General features: G+C 43.1%; 1 protein-coding gene across 4 annotated transcripts; it reads right to left on the reverse strand.

The window, feature by feature from the left end:
- Positions 1–662: 662 nt before the first annotated feature.
- CCNK (cyclin K) lies at positions 663–12766 on the reverse strand. 4 transcript variants are annotated; one of them, XM_083734584.1, is made up of 12 exons: positions 12266–12534; positions 11446–11706; positions 10861–10942; positions 9216–9347; positions 8817–8885; positions 7328–7433; positions 6008–6065; positions 5125–5294; positions 3929–4200; positions 2998–3031; positions 2719–2790; positions 663–1970 (listed from the first exon to the last, which is right to left on the reverse strand). In XM_083734584.1, exons 2-12 carry the CDS (start codon positions 11640–11642, stop codon positions 1354–1356), a joined length of 1809 nt encoding a protein of 602 aa, XP_083590710.1. In that variant the 5' UTR covers positions 11643–11706; positions 12266–12534; the 3' UTR covers positions 663–1353. The 4 variants fall into 4 exon arrangements, with proteins under 4 accessions (XP_083590710.1, XP_083590709.1, XP_083590712.1 ...); XM_083734583.1 differs by having other exon boundaries at positions 11446–11698; positions 12259–12428; XM_083734586.1 differs by lacking the exon at positions 8817–8885 and having other exon boundaries at positions 12266–12766.
- Between the last annotated feature and the right edge of the window lie 9 nt (positions 12767–12775).

Raw genomic sequence — 12775 nt, forward strand, 5'->3', positions numbered from 1 at the left:
TACAGCAACCCGGTCCTTTTTGGGGGGCCAGTACTACATCTGGAAATTGAAGAACCTGTTGTAGGTTACACAAAATAGCCATTTCATAGAAAGAGCTAGTGATGCTCAGACTCTGCCATCCAAAATAAGCAAAACATCTATCACCATCAAAACAAGAAAAAGCAGCCAATACCTTCACAAAGAGGCAGGATCCTCAACAATCCATGAACACACACTCACACTCATTTTAAAAAATGGAGAAAGCAGAAGTCTTGTTGGACCCAATGTCAGGGACCCCCAGCTCTGCAGCAACACCACAAACAAGCAAAGGACCAGGTTACTCTAATGAAGGACCTTCTAGTTGATAGAACTGGTTCTCCTTCTCCTGGTTAGCCAATTGGTATTTAAGCAAAACCATTGGTTGCCATCATCTGGCTGCCCAGTAGCTGACTGTGACTTAGAGCAGCAAGCAAAATCTATGCTAAGGCATTCCTTTTGTCTCTTTCTAGGAATGCCTTGCAGAGAGACACAGAAAATGTGGTAGGAAGGGTGAAAGTATCAGAAGAGCAGTTAAGTAATTCAGAGAGGTGATGTGACTGCGAGTAGCACAATTTGAGTTGGAAGGAGAGGCGCTGCAACCATCTAATGCTATTGGGATAAATGACTGCTTTTCCACACTAGAGTCCAGGACCAGGTTTATTCGGGTACATTTCCACAAAGTCAGCCTTTTTTTTTTAGTTGTAAATCACAATATGCCATTACATTCAGACTTCCACACTTAGAAAATATAGATATTTATGTACAGGAATTTGCATGTAGGTTTAAACATACATTACAGGTGAAGAACCCAGTACATTCCAAACCAAAAATGACAGAAAGCCAGACACCAATGGAGGCTCATCAGCAATCAGTTGTTGAGTGTTATATATGTGCATATATATTAAATAAAATTGCCTCTAAGTGTTGCTGGAACACTACATAAATGAAAAACATAAAGGGTCTCTCGGATGGAATGCTAACCTTAATCCCGATACTCAGTAAGTAGGCACTGATTTCTAGAAGCAAGTTTTCTTCTTATCAATATAACTTAGCCAATATGGCTTTTAAAACATCTTCACTAGTGCAAAGTAATCCAGTGCTAGAATGAACTCGGAACAACTTGGATTTCAGTTAGCTTTGCAATATTGAAACAAAAAGCCTCCATTGCTCTCTACTAACCGTGAACAAACTGGTCAAATTTCTAAGTCACTGCCTCCTAGATTCCATACACCAGCCTCTTCATTATACAGACTATTCCCCTAGTTGCTGCTCAGCTATCCTGTTTAAACCATTACCCCCCCCCCCCCAGGTTAAAGCGTATGCTATGTACAACTGCTATCTCATCCAGGTAGCACGTCCAAGTCCGGCAACAGGTGGCATCCCAGGTGGCGGTATGGGAGGTGGCACTGGCGGCTGCCCACCAGGGGGCACGGCAGGAGGGGGGTAGTTTGCTGGTGGCATTCCCAGTCCTGGAGGAGGATGAGGCGGGACAGCATGAGAAGGAGGTAACCGGGGAGGGGGGAAGTTAGGATTGTAGGTAGGCGGTGGCGGGTAGCCCGGGGTAGGAGGAGGAATAGTTGGTGGGGGGAATGACGTGGGTGGCGGAACAGGAGGAGGAGGGTTGGGAGGGTACACATGCGGGTGGTATGGTAAGTGAGTTGGAGGTCCATAGGAGGGTGGCAGAGCTCCGTAGGTCGGTGCTTCGGTCTTCATCATTGACTGAAGGCTCTGATAGCCCTCTCCCGACATGTAAGAATTGGTGGTGGACATGCCGGTGATGTAACTGGACGGCGGAGGCGGAGGTGGCGGGCGGTGAGGCATAGGAGGTGGCTGATGCACAGGAGCGGGATGTGACGGAGGAGCAATCTGCACCTTTGCCATGTCTACAGAATCTGCTGTAGTCGTCTGATCGCCTGCCATGGAAACAGCGGCGGTCAGAGGAGGCTTATGCTCTGAAAAACAGCAACAAAGAACACAACACTTCAGTCACAACTGCATCTGCGCATGACAGAAAGAACACTGACAACTAACTGGGTAATTGATCTGTACGTGTTAGGAGCTGATACGTATGTGTTAGAATATTCCGTTCCACCTTATGAGGAACAGGCGTGACTGTTGTGTGTCACATGCCTGTTTACACTCCAGCACAGCTTGCTGGGAACTTCCGTTTTGTGTATAGCTATTGCTTATGCTGCTTGCTTGGACATGAAAGGGAGAAGACATGTCTTTTCCTTTGTCCTGATGAGGTTGAACTTGACCTCAACCAACAGTATGCTCCCAGGCAACCTCAGCTTCCTCCATGTAACGAAACCTCAACAATGCACAATAACCATTTTGGCCTAATAGTCTCAGCTGCAGTAGAGACTTATAAACTCCCTTGCTGCCGGATTATGTGTCCAATGTCTTTCGTCAAAACGACAGCAGAGGGAATCTTTAGCAGAAAGGGAGCGTTGGAAAAGGAAGTTTCTGGTTTGAATGCCATCTTTGTTACACTGGTCGGGTTAGTGGAAACATGAGCCAACATCCATGATGTAAGAGAGGGGCCGCCAGAGACACCATTGCAATAGCCATCCAAATCCTGGGCTCCTGTGGGCCGTGCTGGGTACGGGCTAACCATATGCTGACAATTCCAGCGTATGTAGAGTTTCAGAGAAAAACAGAGAAGGCAACACCCACTTTGCAGATGGCAGCAGAACTTACCAGGTGGTGGATGCGCAGGGGGTGCTGGTGGGTGCGAAGTCTCAATTTTTGCAATTTTAGGAGGAGGAGCCTCTGAAAATAGAGCAAAACAGAGGTAATCTTGTGAGTGTCACACCCAAAAGAGTAGCAACCAAGTTTTCTTCAAAGAAAATAGCAATGCAATTAAACACTCATTGTGACTTAGCTGCGGGTAGTTATGCATAATAGTACACTTTAATAATTCAACCATTGTTTTACCATACAAAACAAGATCATTTTAAAACAAAAGGGGGAAAATACCTGCAGTTTTGGTTTCATCCTTTGGTGATGCTGCCTGTTAGTGAGAAAAAATTGTGCAAATCAAACACTCAAATCACACCAGCAGTATTCAAAGCACTGAGTATCAAGAAATCCGAAATTAGCCTCTCTGGACATCAAATGTTGGTGAGTTAAGAGTTAGGGTCTTATGTAGAATTATATTTTTTTAAAATATTATGATCAAAATCCTTAATATGATGACATCAGTGGCATAAATTCATACCCTTTCAATATTTTAACAGCCAAATAGTTGAAGCTTTTTAGCTTGTGATCTTCTGACCACAGCTTCATGCGGCACAAATTGGTGCATGCTCCCTTACTTCAAACACCAGCAGTCACTTGATAAAACTTCAGCTTCCATGTTTCGAAAGGAAATATCTCAGTAGTGGCAACACAGTGATTCAGCTCCGTTCTTGTTGGGATGCACCAGGGTCCTTTGTTGCAGGACAATGAAAACATTTTTACTGCTGCTCTCTTATGGTTAAGCATTTTAATTAGGCTAGTGTTGCTGCTTCATTTTTAACTATTTTTGTAATGTTATAGCTAACCTAGGATTAATGTTACCTGCTGGCTGCTGCCACTGATTACTGTGTTTTTACAGTTTCAATTCATTATGCTTTATATTCTGCTGTTGGAATCTGCTTTGCTTTGGGGGGAGGATTTACCCTAAAAGATGGCTTATAAGTAATTTCAATCAATCAATAAAACTGCAACACCATGTACCTTTTCACATTGTTCCATGCTTTCTCAAAACTTTAGATATTTGTTTATTCTATTCATGTACAGTTAAGAGCTTTATGTAAGTACTGTATTGCATAAAGATTCTCCAGTAAGACATCCTGTTACCAACATCTGATTTAAAAAATGGCCACTGCACTTTCCAATGCAATAATATCATTTCTGCTATACTTACCACTGGTCTTTTCGCCTGCCTGGGAGGACTTGACTGAGGAGATGGTTTTTTAGACGGCTGTGTTTGCGGAGGTGGGGGTGGGGGCGGCTGCCCTGCCTGTTGAGACTCTTTCGGCTGTTGCGCCTGTGACTGCTCTGAGCTTTGAGACTGCTGGGTTGGAGGCACCGGAGGCGTCGACTGAAGGGAAGGAGGCTGCTGCAGCTGATGTGGGGTGTGATGAGGCATTTGTTGCTTCCCCTGCGAGTACAGATCCAGGATCTGGTGGCAGATGTCTTTTAAAACAATGAAATAAAAGACAGAAAGTTTCACACTCTGGTGAACAGCTAAAGCGTGAGACTTATATTTGTAAGTTGTGTTCAAAAACATACCAGAAACATTTTATCTAATGCTTTTCCAAGGAACCACAAACTTCATTTATTTTCTTAGCTTTCCTTTATATGACATTCTGAGTGCCTGCCAGCTTCTCAGCTGGCCATGACAAACAATTGCCCCCATATGAGGTTGTTGCCCATTCCCTCTTTCCCTTGCAGCTCCCCTGTCTCCCCCATCGCCTCTTCTGTGCTGCTCTCTCGTGCTTGCCAGAGCAAATTTTGAGAGGGCACAGAGGGCCTCAGAAAGAAGAAATAAACGAAACTTGCCCCCCCTTATCCAGCAGAGCTTTATGTGAGTAGAACTCTGCTCACCAGATTGAGATCAAAACAGATCAAAACCATTAGAAGGCAAACTGTTGAGTGAATGCTTCTTTAAAAGTCTGGGCCCTTTTTAAACATGGTTTTACTGAAGGACCCAAAGCATTCCATAAGGTTCAAAAGGTATGATATAAACACTGATAAGTATTTATCAATATTAGGAAGGAGGCAAATAGAACATGAAACAGTACTTTTCCCAGACAGGCTCTAAATGAGGGCTGCGAAGACCCCAGTTTATTTAAATAGAATCACAGAATTGTAGAGTTGGCAGGGATCCCAGGGATCATCTATTCCAACCCCCTGCAATGCAGGAATATGCCGTTGTCCCACACGGGGATCGAACCTGCAACCTTGGCATTATCAGCACCATGCTCTAACCAACTGAGCTATCATGCTAGATCCTGGTTTATAATAAACAGCAGTTTGTATTCAAGTTGTATAAATCATGTCTGTTGTAAAGGTAATGGTTCAGAGAGAAATGTTTCGGGCAGCAAATACTTTTGGTACCTTCCAGGACATCCACAGGTACATCTTGCACAAACTGCTCCCACCACCTTCTGTACATTGGCTTTGATGTCCACTCCTGAATCTCAAACTTGCACAAGCGGCCGGCCAGATACATGACAGCAACCGCTATGATCTCAGGCTCCCACTGCAGCGACAATGTAGTGCACAGACTAGAAAAACCAAACCAGAATCCATTATCATCAGACACTGGTATATGGTATTATAAAACATAAACCACTGGGAGTCCTTTAGCAGGAAGGCAGTAAATAAATCTTACTAACTGAAGCTTCTGGACTATTTACAAAAGGCAGCCCCATGCACAATGCATCACAGTAGTTCTAATGGGCCTGGATAACTGAAGTGAAACTATCCCTTGCCCAGGGAGGGCTAAGCTAGTAAATGGCACTTCAGACCAGAGGCTGCTTGTGTCTCCTGTGACAAAGACGGAATAATGAGCACTTCAGGACTCTAAACCTGATCCTTCAGGGGAGTGCAACCTTCTCGACAACAGGTTGAATGCCACTTAACAGAGCGGATGAATCATCCACTGTTCACACCCCCATGTTCTCTGGACTGAGCTTTAGTTTACTGGCTCCCATCCAGCCCATTACCATTTCCAGGTACTTGATTTAGCACTCCCACATCATGTTCCTCTTCCATCCACTGCACACTTCAATTTACAACTATAGCCACATTGCAGAGCACTTGTCATGTGTGGCCAAGGATGTGGGATGGGGTAAACTAAAAGTCTGAATAATGCCATTTTCAAGTTTTTTGGAAATGCTTCAGAAAAGAAAGTAAACGGAAGCCTCAATAAGTGATTAACTACTGAGCATAATGATTTTTAGTAAAAATTAGCATATGATTGCAGAGGGTTTTTTACCTGTCGTTTACAAATGTCCATGCCATTTGAACCAGTTTTTGAATTTTGTTCTTGTCACCTATTGAGAAGTGGGGGTTACGTGACAGAAAGAGGAAAGGAGAAAAGAAAAGGATTACTAAGAAAATGAAACAGCCTGGTGATTATCAGATATGTAACACAACCTTATGCATTTTCACTCAGAAGCCCCACGAAGTAAAACTGGTCTTCACAGAAGTGTATATAGGACGAAAACCAAAGAAATTTGTTGTGTTTTTGCAGTTTGCAGGCTTAGTAAGAAAAACAGCTTTACATGTTTTCCTTACCTACATTGGGACCAAGTATATACAGAGGCAGATTTCTCTATGGCTATCTCCATCTAGATGGTGAACTTTGCACACAACCGCATGAAGCTTTAGATTCAATGGATTGTGCAGTCAAAGCCCATTTGAGAAGGCTACATTCTGCCAAACCAAAAAGGCTAGAATCAGACACCCCACCTTCCACTAAACAGCCAATGTGCAAGTCTAACCTTTTCAACAATAGCTCTCTACACACAGCCCTCAGCTGCTACTTGGAATTGTGGCAACTCCAGCTAAAAAGAAAATGAAAAAGTGAGGTGTGTTCCTTGACCTAAGCAGAATTAGATGGCTCCTCCTCCTTGGAAGAATACACTGCAGTTTAACTGCACACAAAAATAAAAATGTGTGATGATCTACTACACTGTATTCATAACTTTCTACTTTATCAGGAGTGGGGAATTTGTTTCAGCTGGTGGGCCAGATCCAATAGTGACTAACCTTCTACAAGTCCCATTTGACAGGTGTGCAGGGTCCGTCCACCAGTTAATCATCTGGTATGAGGAGGATCCAGCCCACACAGTGTGGCTTGCATTCAGCATCAAATCTGAATGATGCTGATAACACTCTCAATTGCTCCTTTTCAACCGCAGCTTTATCTACCCCATGACTGACATCATATGACATCAAGTGAGCTGCAGGTGGGCCTGACTGAGGGACAATTGCCTCATGAGGCAAATTAAGAACCGTAACAGGCTTGATGATGTACACATACAGGGTTTTACATTGAGAAAAGGCATGAAGAAGCCCCTGAGTAAGTGTAAGCTCAGCTCTCAGTCTACAAAACAAATGGCATACGTGAAACACACACATTCAACGCAAAATATGCTAAATGGCCTATCAGACATTTCATCTGTCTGCCTCCCACCCTTCAATAATTTCTTCTAAAAATGTGGCTGATTAAATTGACACAAACAGCGGGGGGAAATGAATATGACATCACCTATACACACCAGCACTGAGAAATGCAATGCTATTTTCATACCTTTGAGCTGCTTAGCATATTTAAGCAGGAACTGGTAAGGATGCTCCACTTGCAAGTCAAATTTTATTGTCTGCAACAAGATCCTCTCTAAAACCATAACTTCTTCCTAAGTATCATAAGAAGAGAGCAAGGACTCCATTACTCCAAAAAGCTAACTGATTTTTTTCTTTTTACATTTTATAAAATTCCAGGTGGCATTACACAATAATGCCAAAGATAGCCACATTGAGGGTTATCTACTTCTGGGCTTGTCTGCAGTAACTTTACCTAATTTTAAAAACTCAAATTTTGCTTTTAACAGCTATATAAAATGAGTGCATATAAGCACCCACATTATTGTGGTTGTGCAACAACGTTCAGCAACTGGAAATCACCTTCTACCTCACTGATGACCAGAACCATTTTTTTTCTTTCATATCCTATTTATTATTTTTTCATATCCTATATTTGGCATCGCAGTGGACTTAGAGATCATAGAGACAACAAAGAGCAGAGCATAAGGAACCATGATTACGATCAAGCCTTGTGTGCCTCCATTTTCCACTTCTGGCAAAAAAACCACCCTCTTGATCTGCTGGCAAAGTGTCGCAGAAAGGGAAAAATAGGGGAAGAGAAGAGGAAGGTGGAATGGGGGAAGTCACAAGTTTTCATGGCAGTGAGAGGGCTTACTTTCCTAGCTAGTACTATCTCCACAATAAAGCCCAATTGCATATCCTGTTGCTGATCCCTGCTGTACAACCACGTTTTTGTCTTTTTCTTTTAAAAAGTCCATAATACTGCAACACAGTTTTGGGGAAAGAGTGAAACTGCACAGAAGTGCAGTCAAATGCTAATTACTAGGAAAAGAAATACGAGCTTCCAGATTTCAATTATTTCAGGATTGACTTCCAACAGCCAAAGTAAAATATCCATCATAAAGGGATACTTTGGAAGTTGACAGTACTCCCTGAGCATATTCTTTCATTTCCCCCCATTACTTATAGCACTAGGTGCAAGAGTTAGGCAACCTTCCATGGCTATGAGAAGGTGGGAGGAGTGGAACCAAATGCTTGTTCAGCCATCAAACTGTGACGGGAGCTTCCTCCAAGTTGGAGGAAACATTCTCAGAAGTCAAAGTGGACAAGCAGTTCCTTATGACTAACATTGGCTATCTGAGTGCCTTATGACTAGCTCAAGGCTTGGGTCTACAGAAATTTACACACAAAAATAGACAACCACAGTGATATTTACAGGGAGTTGCTCCAAGGTGTTCAAAAGCTTCCAAACATCCACAGTTACTCACAAATAATGCGGCAGCACTGTCTAGCAAGACATGTACACTGTTTACCAAATTATGCATAAAAAAGCCAATGAAATACTATATTCATGCTAACCTGCAAGACTTTCCAGCATATGTTAATTTTTTGAAGACTTCGTGGCTAACAAAATGCCTATTATAACTATAACAAAGAAATAAGTGACAAAAGTGTATTTGTTCCAGTTTGCTTACTGTATGCATATGGCTGCACTCTGTGTGGCCAGTTTCACTGCTTCCCCTGTGCAGTGGATTATTTCTTTGCTGAAAAGACAGGCAAACGCAAAGGAGAACAACACACAAGCACTGCAATACACATCGCCTTTGAAAATAACATATGGCAAAAATACTATCTAAATGAACCCAACCACTGAAATATCTTCCAGCTGTTTAAATACTGATGAAAGGTCCTGGTAATATTTTATTTTAAAAGTATCAAGTTTTTTATCTAGCTTAAGAAGACTTCTAGTTCACACTATTTTACTCTAACACTATCACTAAAACCATGTACTATACTAAATATCTACAGACAATATTACTAGGGTTGTACCATGTTAACTTAAGTTAAAGCATCCTTAGCACATGTCCGTTTACCTTTGGATCATCTCCAAATTGCCCGAACTGCACATCATTTAACAAACTACGAGCTGTTTTGATTATATCTTTACATTTTTTGGGTGTTTCTTCAACTTTTCCTGCTAGGAAGAGACAGCAAGCTCCAGTCACCTATTGAGGGAGAGGGAGAGGGAGAGATCTCCTTTAGGAAGTTGCCCATATATAAAATTCAGAGTAAATAATAATTTTATTTTATAAAAGAAGAACAGATTATCCACTCATACAAAAGAAAATATATATATATGATCGATGTGATGGGGCTGTCAACCATTTGGGGCCCATGGACACATTTGCAAACTAAAAAAACTGTCAAGGGCACGATACTCAGACTGAAACCAAACACATACTACAACCTTTCCTATTTGCTGCAATAAAATGCTTCTTTCAAGCAATGAGAAGAGAGGGAGGAGGGTCCCGTGGGTGTCAGGGAAGGCCTTTGCAGGCACAAGTGGGACTATGCACACCACACTGAAGCCCCTACCAACTGTTCACCATCACCACTAGTATTTTGGAAAGTTGTATAAGATTTTATTGCTGTACCTGACCAAGGTCAATGCATCATGATAATAAAAGAGCTGCCAGAAACCATAGTAGCTAACACTGCCATGAAATAATTTTGCAAACGAAAATGGCATTGTGTCATGCTGGATTTGTACACACAATGGGTTGTGCCACTTGTGAGAGCACACAATGAAGTGTAACAGTGGCATTCATATGACCTTTACAACTTGGGACTATAGGAACATGATTTTACATTATTTTCCACCTAGTTCAATCTTCTGTTTCTAATAGGCCACCTAATGGCAATGTAATCACTATACAGTTGTAACTTGGATCCCGAACGCCGCAAATCCAGAAGTGAGTGTTCCAGTTTGTGAACATTCTTTGAAATCTGAATGTCTGACATAACTTCTGACTGAGTGCAGGAAGCTCCTGCAGCCAATCGGAAGCCGTGCCTTGGTTTTTGAATGTTTTCGGAAGTTGAATGGACGTCTGGAACAGATTCTGTTTGACTTCCAAGGTATCAGTCGTACCTCAAAAGTCAAACGGAATCCGTTCTGCAAGTCCATTTGACTTCCTGAACGTTCAGAAACCAAAGGGTGGCTTCTGATTGGCTGCAGGAAGCTCCTGCAGCCAATCGGAAACAGCAGAAGCCCCGTCGGACATTCAGCTTCCAAAAGAACGTTCGAAAATTGGAACACTCACTTGCGGTTTTCAATCATTCAGGAGCTGGAATGTTCAACTCCCAAGGCTTTGGGAGCCAAGGTACAATTTCACCCTCAGATTTGTTGACTGGTAGAAATTTAATTTGCAAAATAAACTGTCCCTATTTAATGTAGCATATTATGGTATGATCCCAGCAAAAATGCTAAGCTATAGCCTAACTATAGTTTGAATTATGGACTGTACAGGCAACCCCCCCATTTATGTGGGCGCTATGTTTAGAGGCACCTGCACACCAGTGAAATCGCATATATTTGAACCATCAATGAAAAAGCCTGCAAACTCCCCACTCTGCCGGATTTTGTGATGTTTTCTGGTCACTTCTGGGTTTAGGACAATACACATGAATGGCAGAGTACTATTAACAGTTTTTGAATAAAAACAGCATATTTATACTTACATATCTTGGAAACTGCTTGAAGGAATGGAACATATAAAATCGATGAAAATAAATTATCCCAGTTGCTAGCGTATCATAATGTCTGGATTACAAGATAAGGCTCTGAACAGATTTTAGCTCAAACCCAGCTATAAAGATTAACTGCAAATGAAACTGAATGATGCATCAAAATGCAAATGATGACAGCTTAATTTGACAACTTAAGATGACAACTTAAATGATGATGCATCTGCAAAGGATCGTTTGCCAAGAATACGCTCCCATGCATAGTGCCAGTGTCACAGATCCATTGCAACGAACTTCTCTTGACACTTTTGCAAGAAAGCAATTTCATGACTGTCCCCAGTATTAGGGTGGAAGGGGCAAGAGGGTACTCTCCCTCCCATCCTATAAGCCACTTCGACAGATCACTGCACACAAGCTATTGAAACCCTGGCTTAAATATTCAGGTGGAACTACTCAACACCTACTTTGCCTGACTTTAAAGTATTCAGGTGTTTAAGCAAGAGCAATCTTAACTGACTTCTCAACTGCTAAAAAAAAGCAACACCCAACCAACTGTGCAACACCCAACTCAAAGGATACAGTCCCAAACGGGTTCCTACATCAAATATGAAGCGAGCACCTTCCCTCCGATATCTTGCTTCAGTAGCTGGATCGAGTCCTTCTAGCTGCGATGGCGTATGAGCCAAGTCTTTCTTATCCCAGTACCAGCATGGTTTCGTGTGGTCCAGGTTTGCCGATGTTACAGAAGGGCTGGAGTTCTCTTTTGTTTCCTTCATTTATTGATGCCGAACGGTTTCCGGTTGTCAAGCGTTGGGCTTTTTTACAGGGCAACCTCTGAACCTTTGGTGAGGGGGGAAAGGATTTAGTTTTATGACCAGAAGACAACAGTTTCCCACACAAAATGTCACACACACAAATAACAGGAATCTACCAGAGCCTTTTGTGGCACCTTAAAATTTACTAATTTATTATGACATAGGTTTTTGCCGGTAACATCCTTTATATCATTAGCATCAGATGTCAAGGAAATAAACAACTATCTGACTTTTAGAAGACATCTGAAGGCAACCCTGTTTAGGGAAGTTTTTAATGTTTGATGTTTTATCGTTTTTAATATTCTGTTGGGAGCCGCCCAAAGTGGCTGGGGAAACCCAGCGAGATGGACGGGGTATAAATATATTATCATTATCATCATCATTATAAAAAACCTCCTCAAGAGCCCTTTTAAGGCGGTTTCAGGAGGGGCTGAGGCAAAAACGGGAAGAGTGGAGCAAACGTTTTTCCAACCATCATTACTGTCGCCGCCACAAGCTCTTTCTAGGAGGGACCCCCTTTTTAGGAGACTTCCTGGGGGCCCGTAACCCTCTTTCAGCCACTCGCACTCCCCAGAACGACTCACAGAAGCAACGCGCCACAGGGAGCCAAACGCGTCGAGGAATCAACGACAACCCCTGCGCGGCGCCATCTTGGGAGAGAGCCTCGACAGAGACGTTGCCGACGTCGTCGCGTCACGCAGGCTACGGGAGAAACGCCAACGTGCGAGTCGCCTCCGCCAATCGAAAGCCCACCTTAAACTCTTAATCCCGCCTCCTCCATTCTTCCGGCGCGCTCCCTCCGCGAGATAGAAAGAGACGAAGCTTGGTTTTGTCTCTCACCCACTCCGCTTTGCCCTCGACTTCGTTAGCCAATGGGAGGGACGCACGGGAGAAACGAAAGCGGATGACTCCAGCCAATGAGCTCTCCAAGAGAAGGGGGGTGGGGAAACGAAGTACGGGGTGAGGAAGGGGGCGGTGTTATTGGGCGGAGCTCTTATCCCAGCCAATCAGAATTCGCAACACCACCACCCCCTCTCCTGCCCTCGCTCCGCTGCCCTTTCCCTCCCTCAGGCTGTCGCGCACGCGCCCCACCC

Source organism: Podarcis gaigeae (assembly GCF_964106915.1).
Source record: "Podarcis gaigeae genome assembly, chromosome: 1".
NCBI lineage: Eukaryota > Metazoa > Chordata > Lepidosauria > Squamata > Lacertidae > Podarcis > Podarcis gaigeae.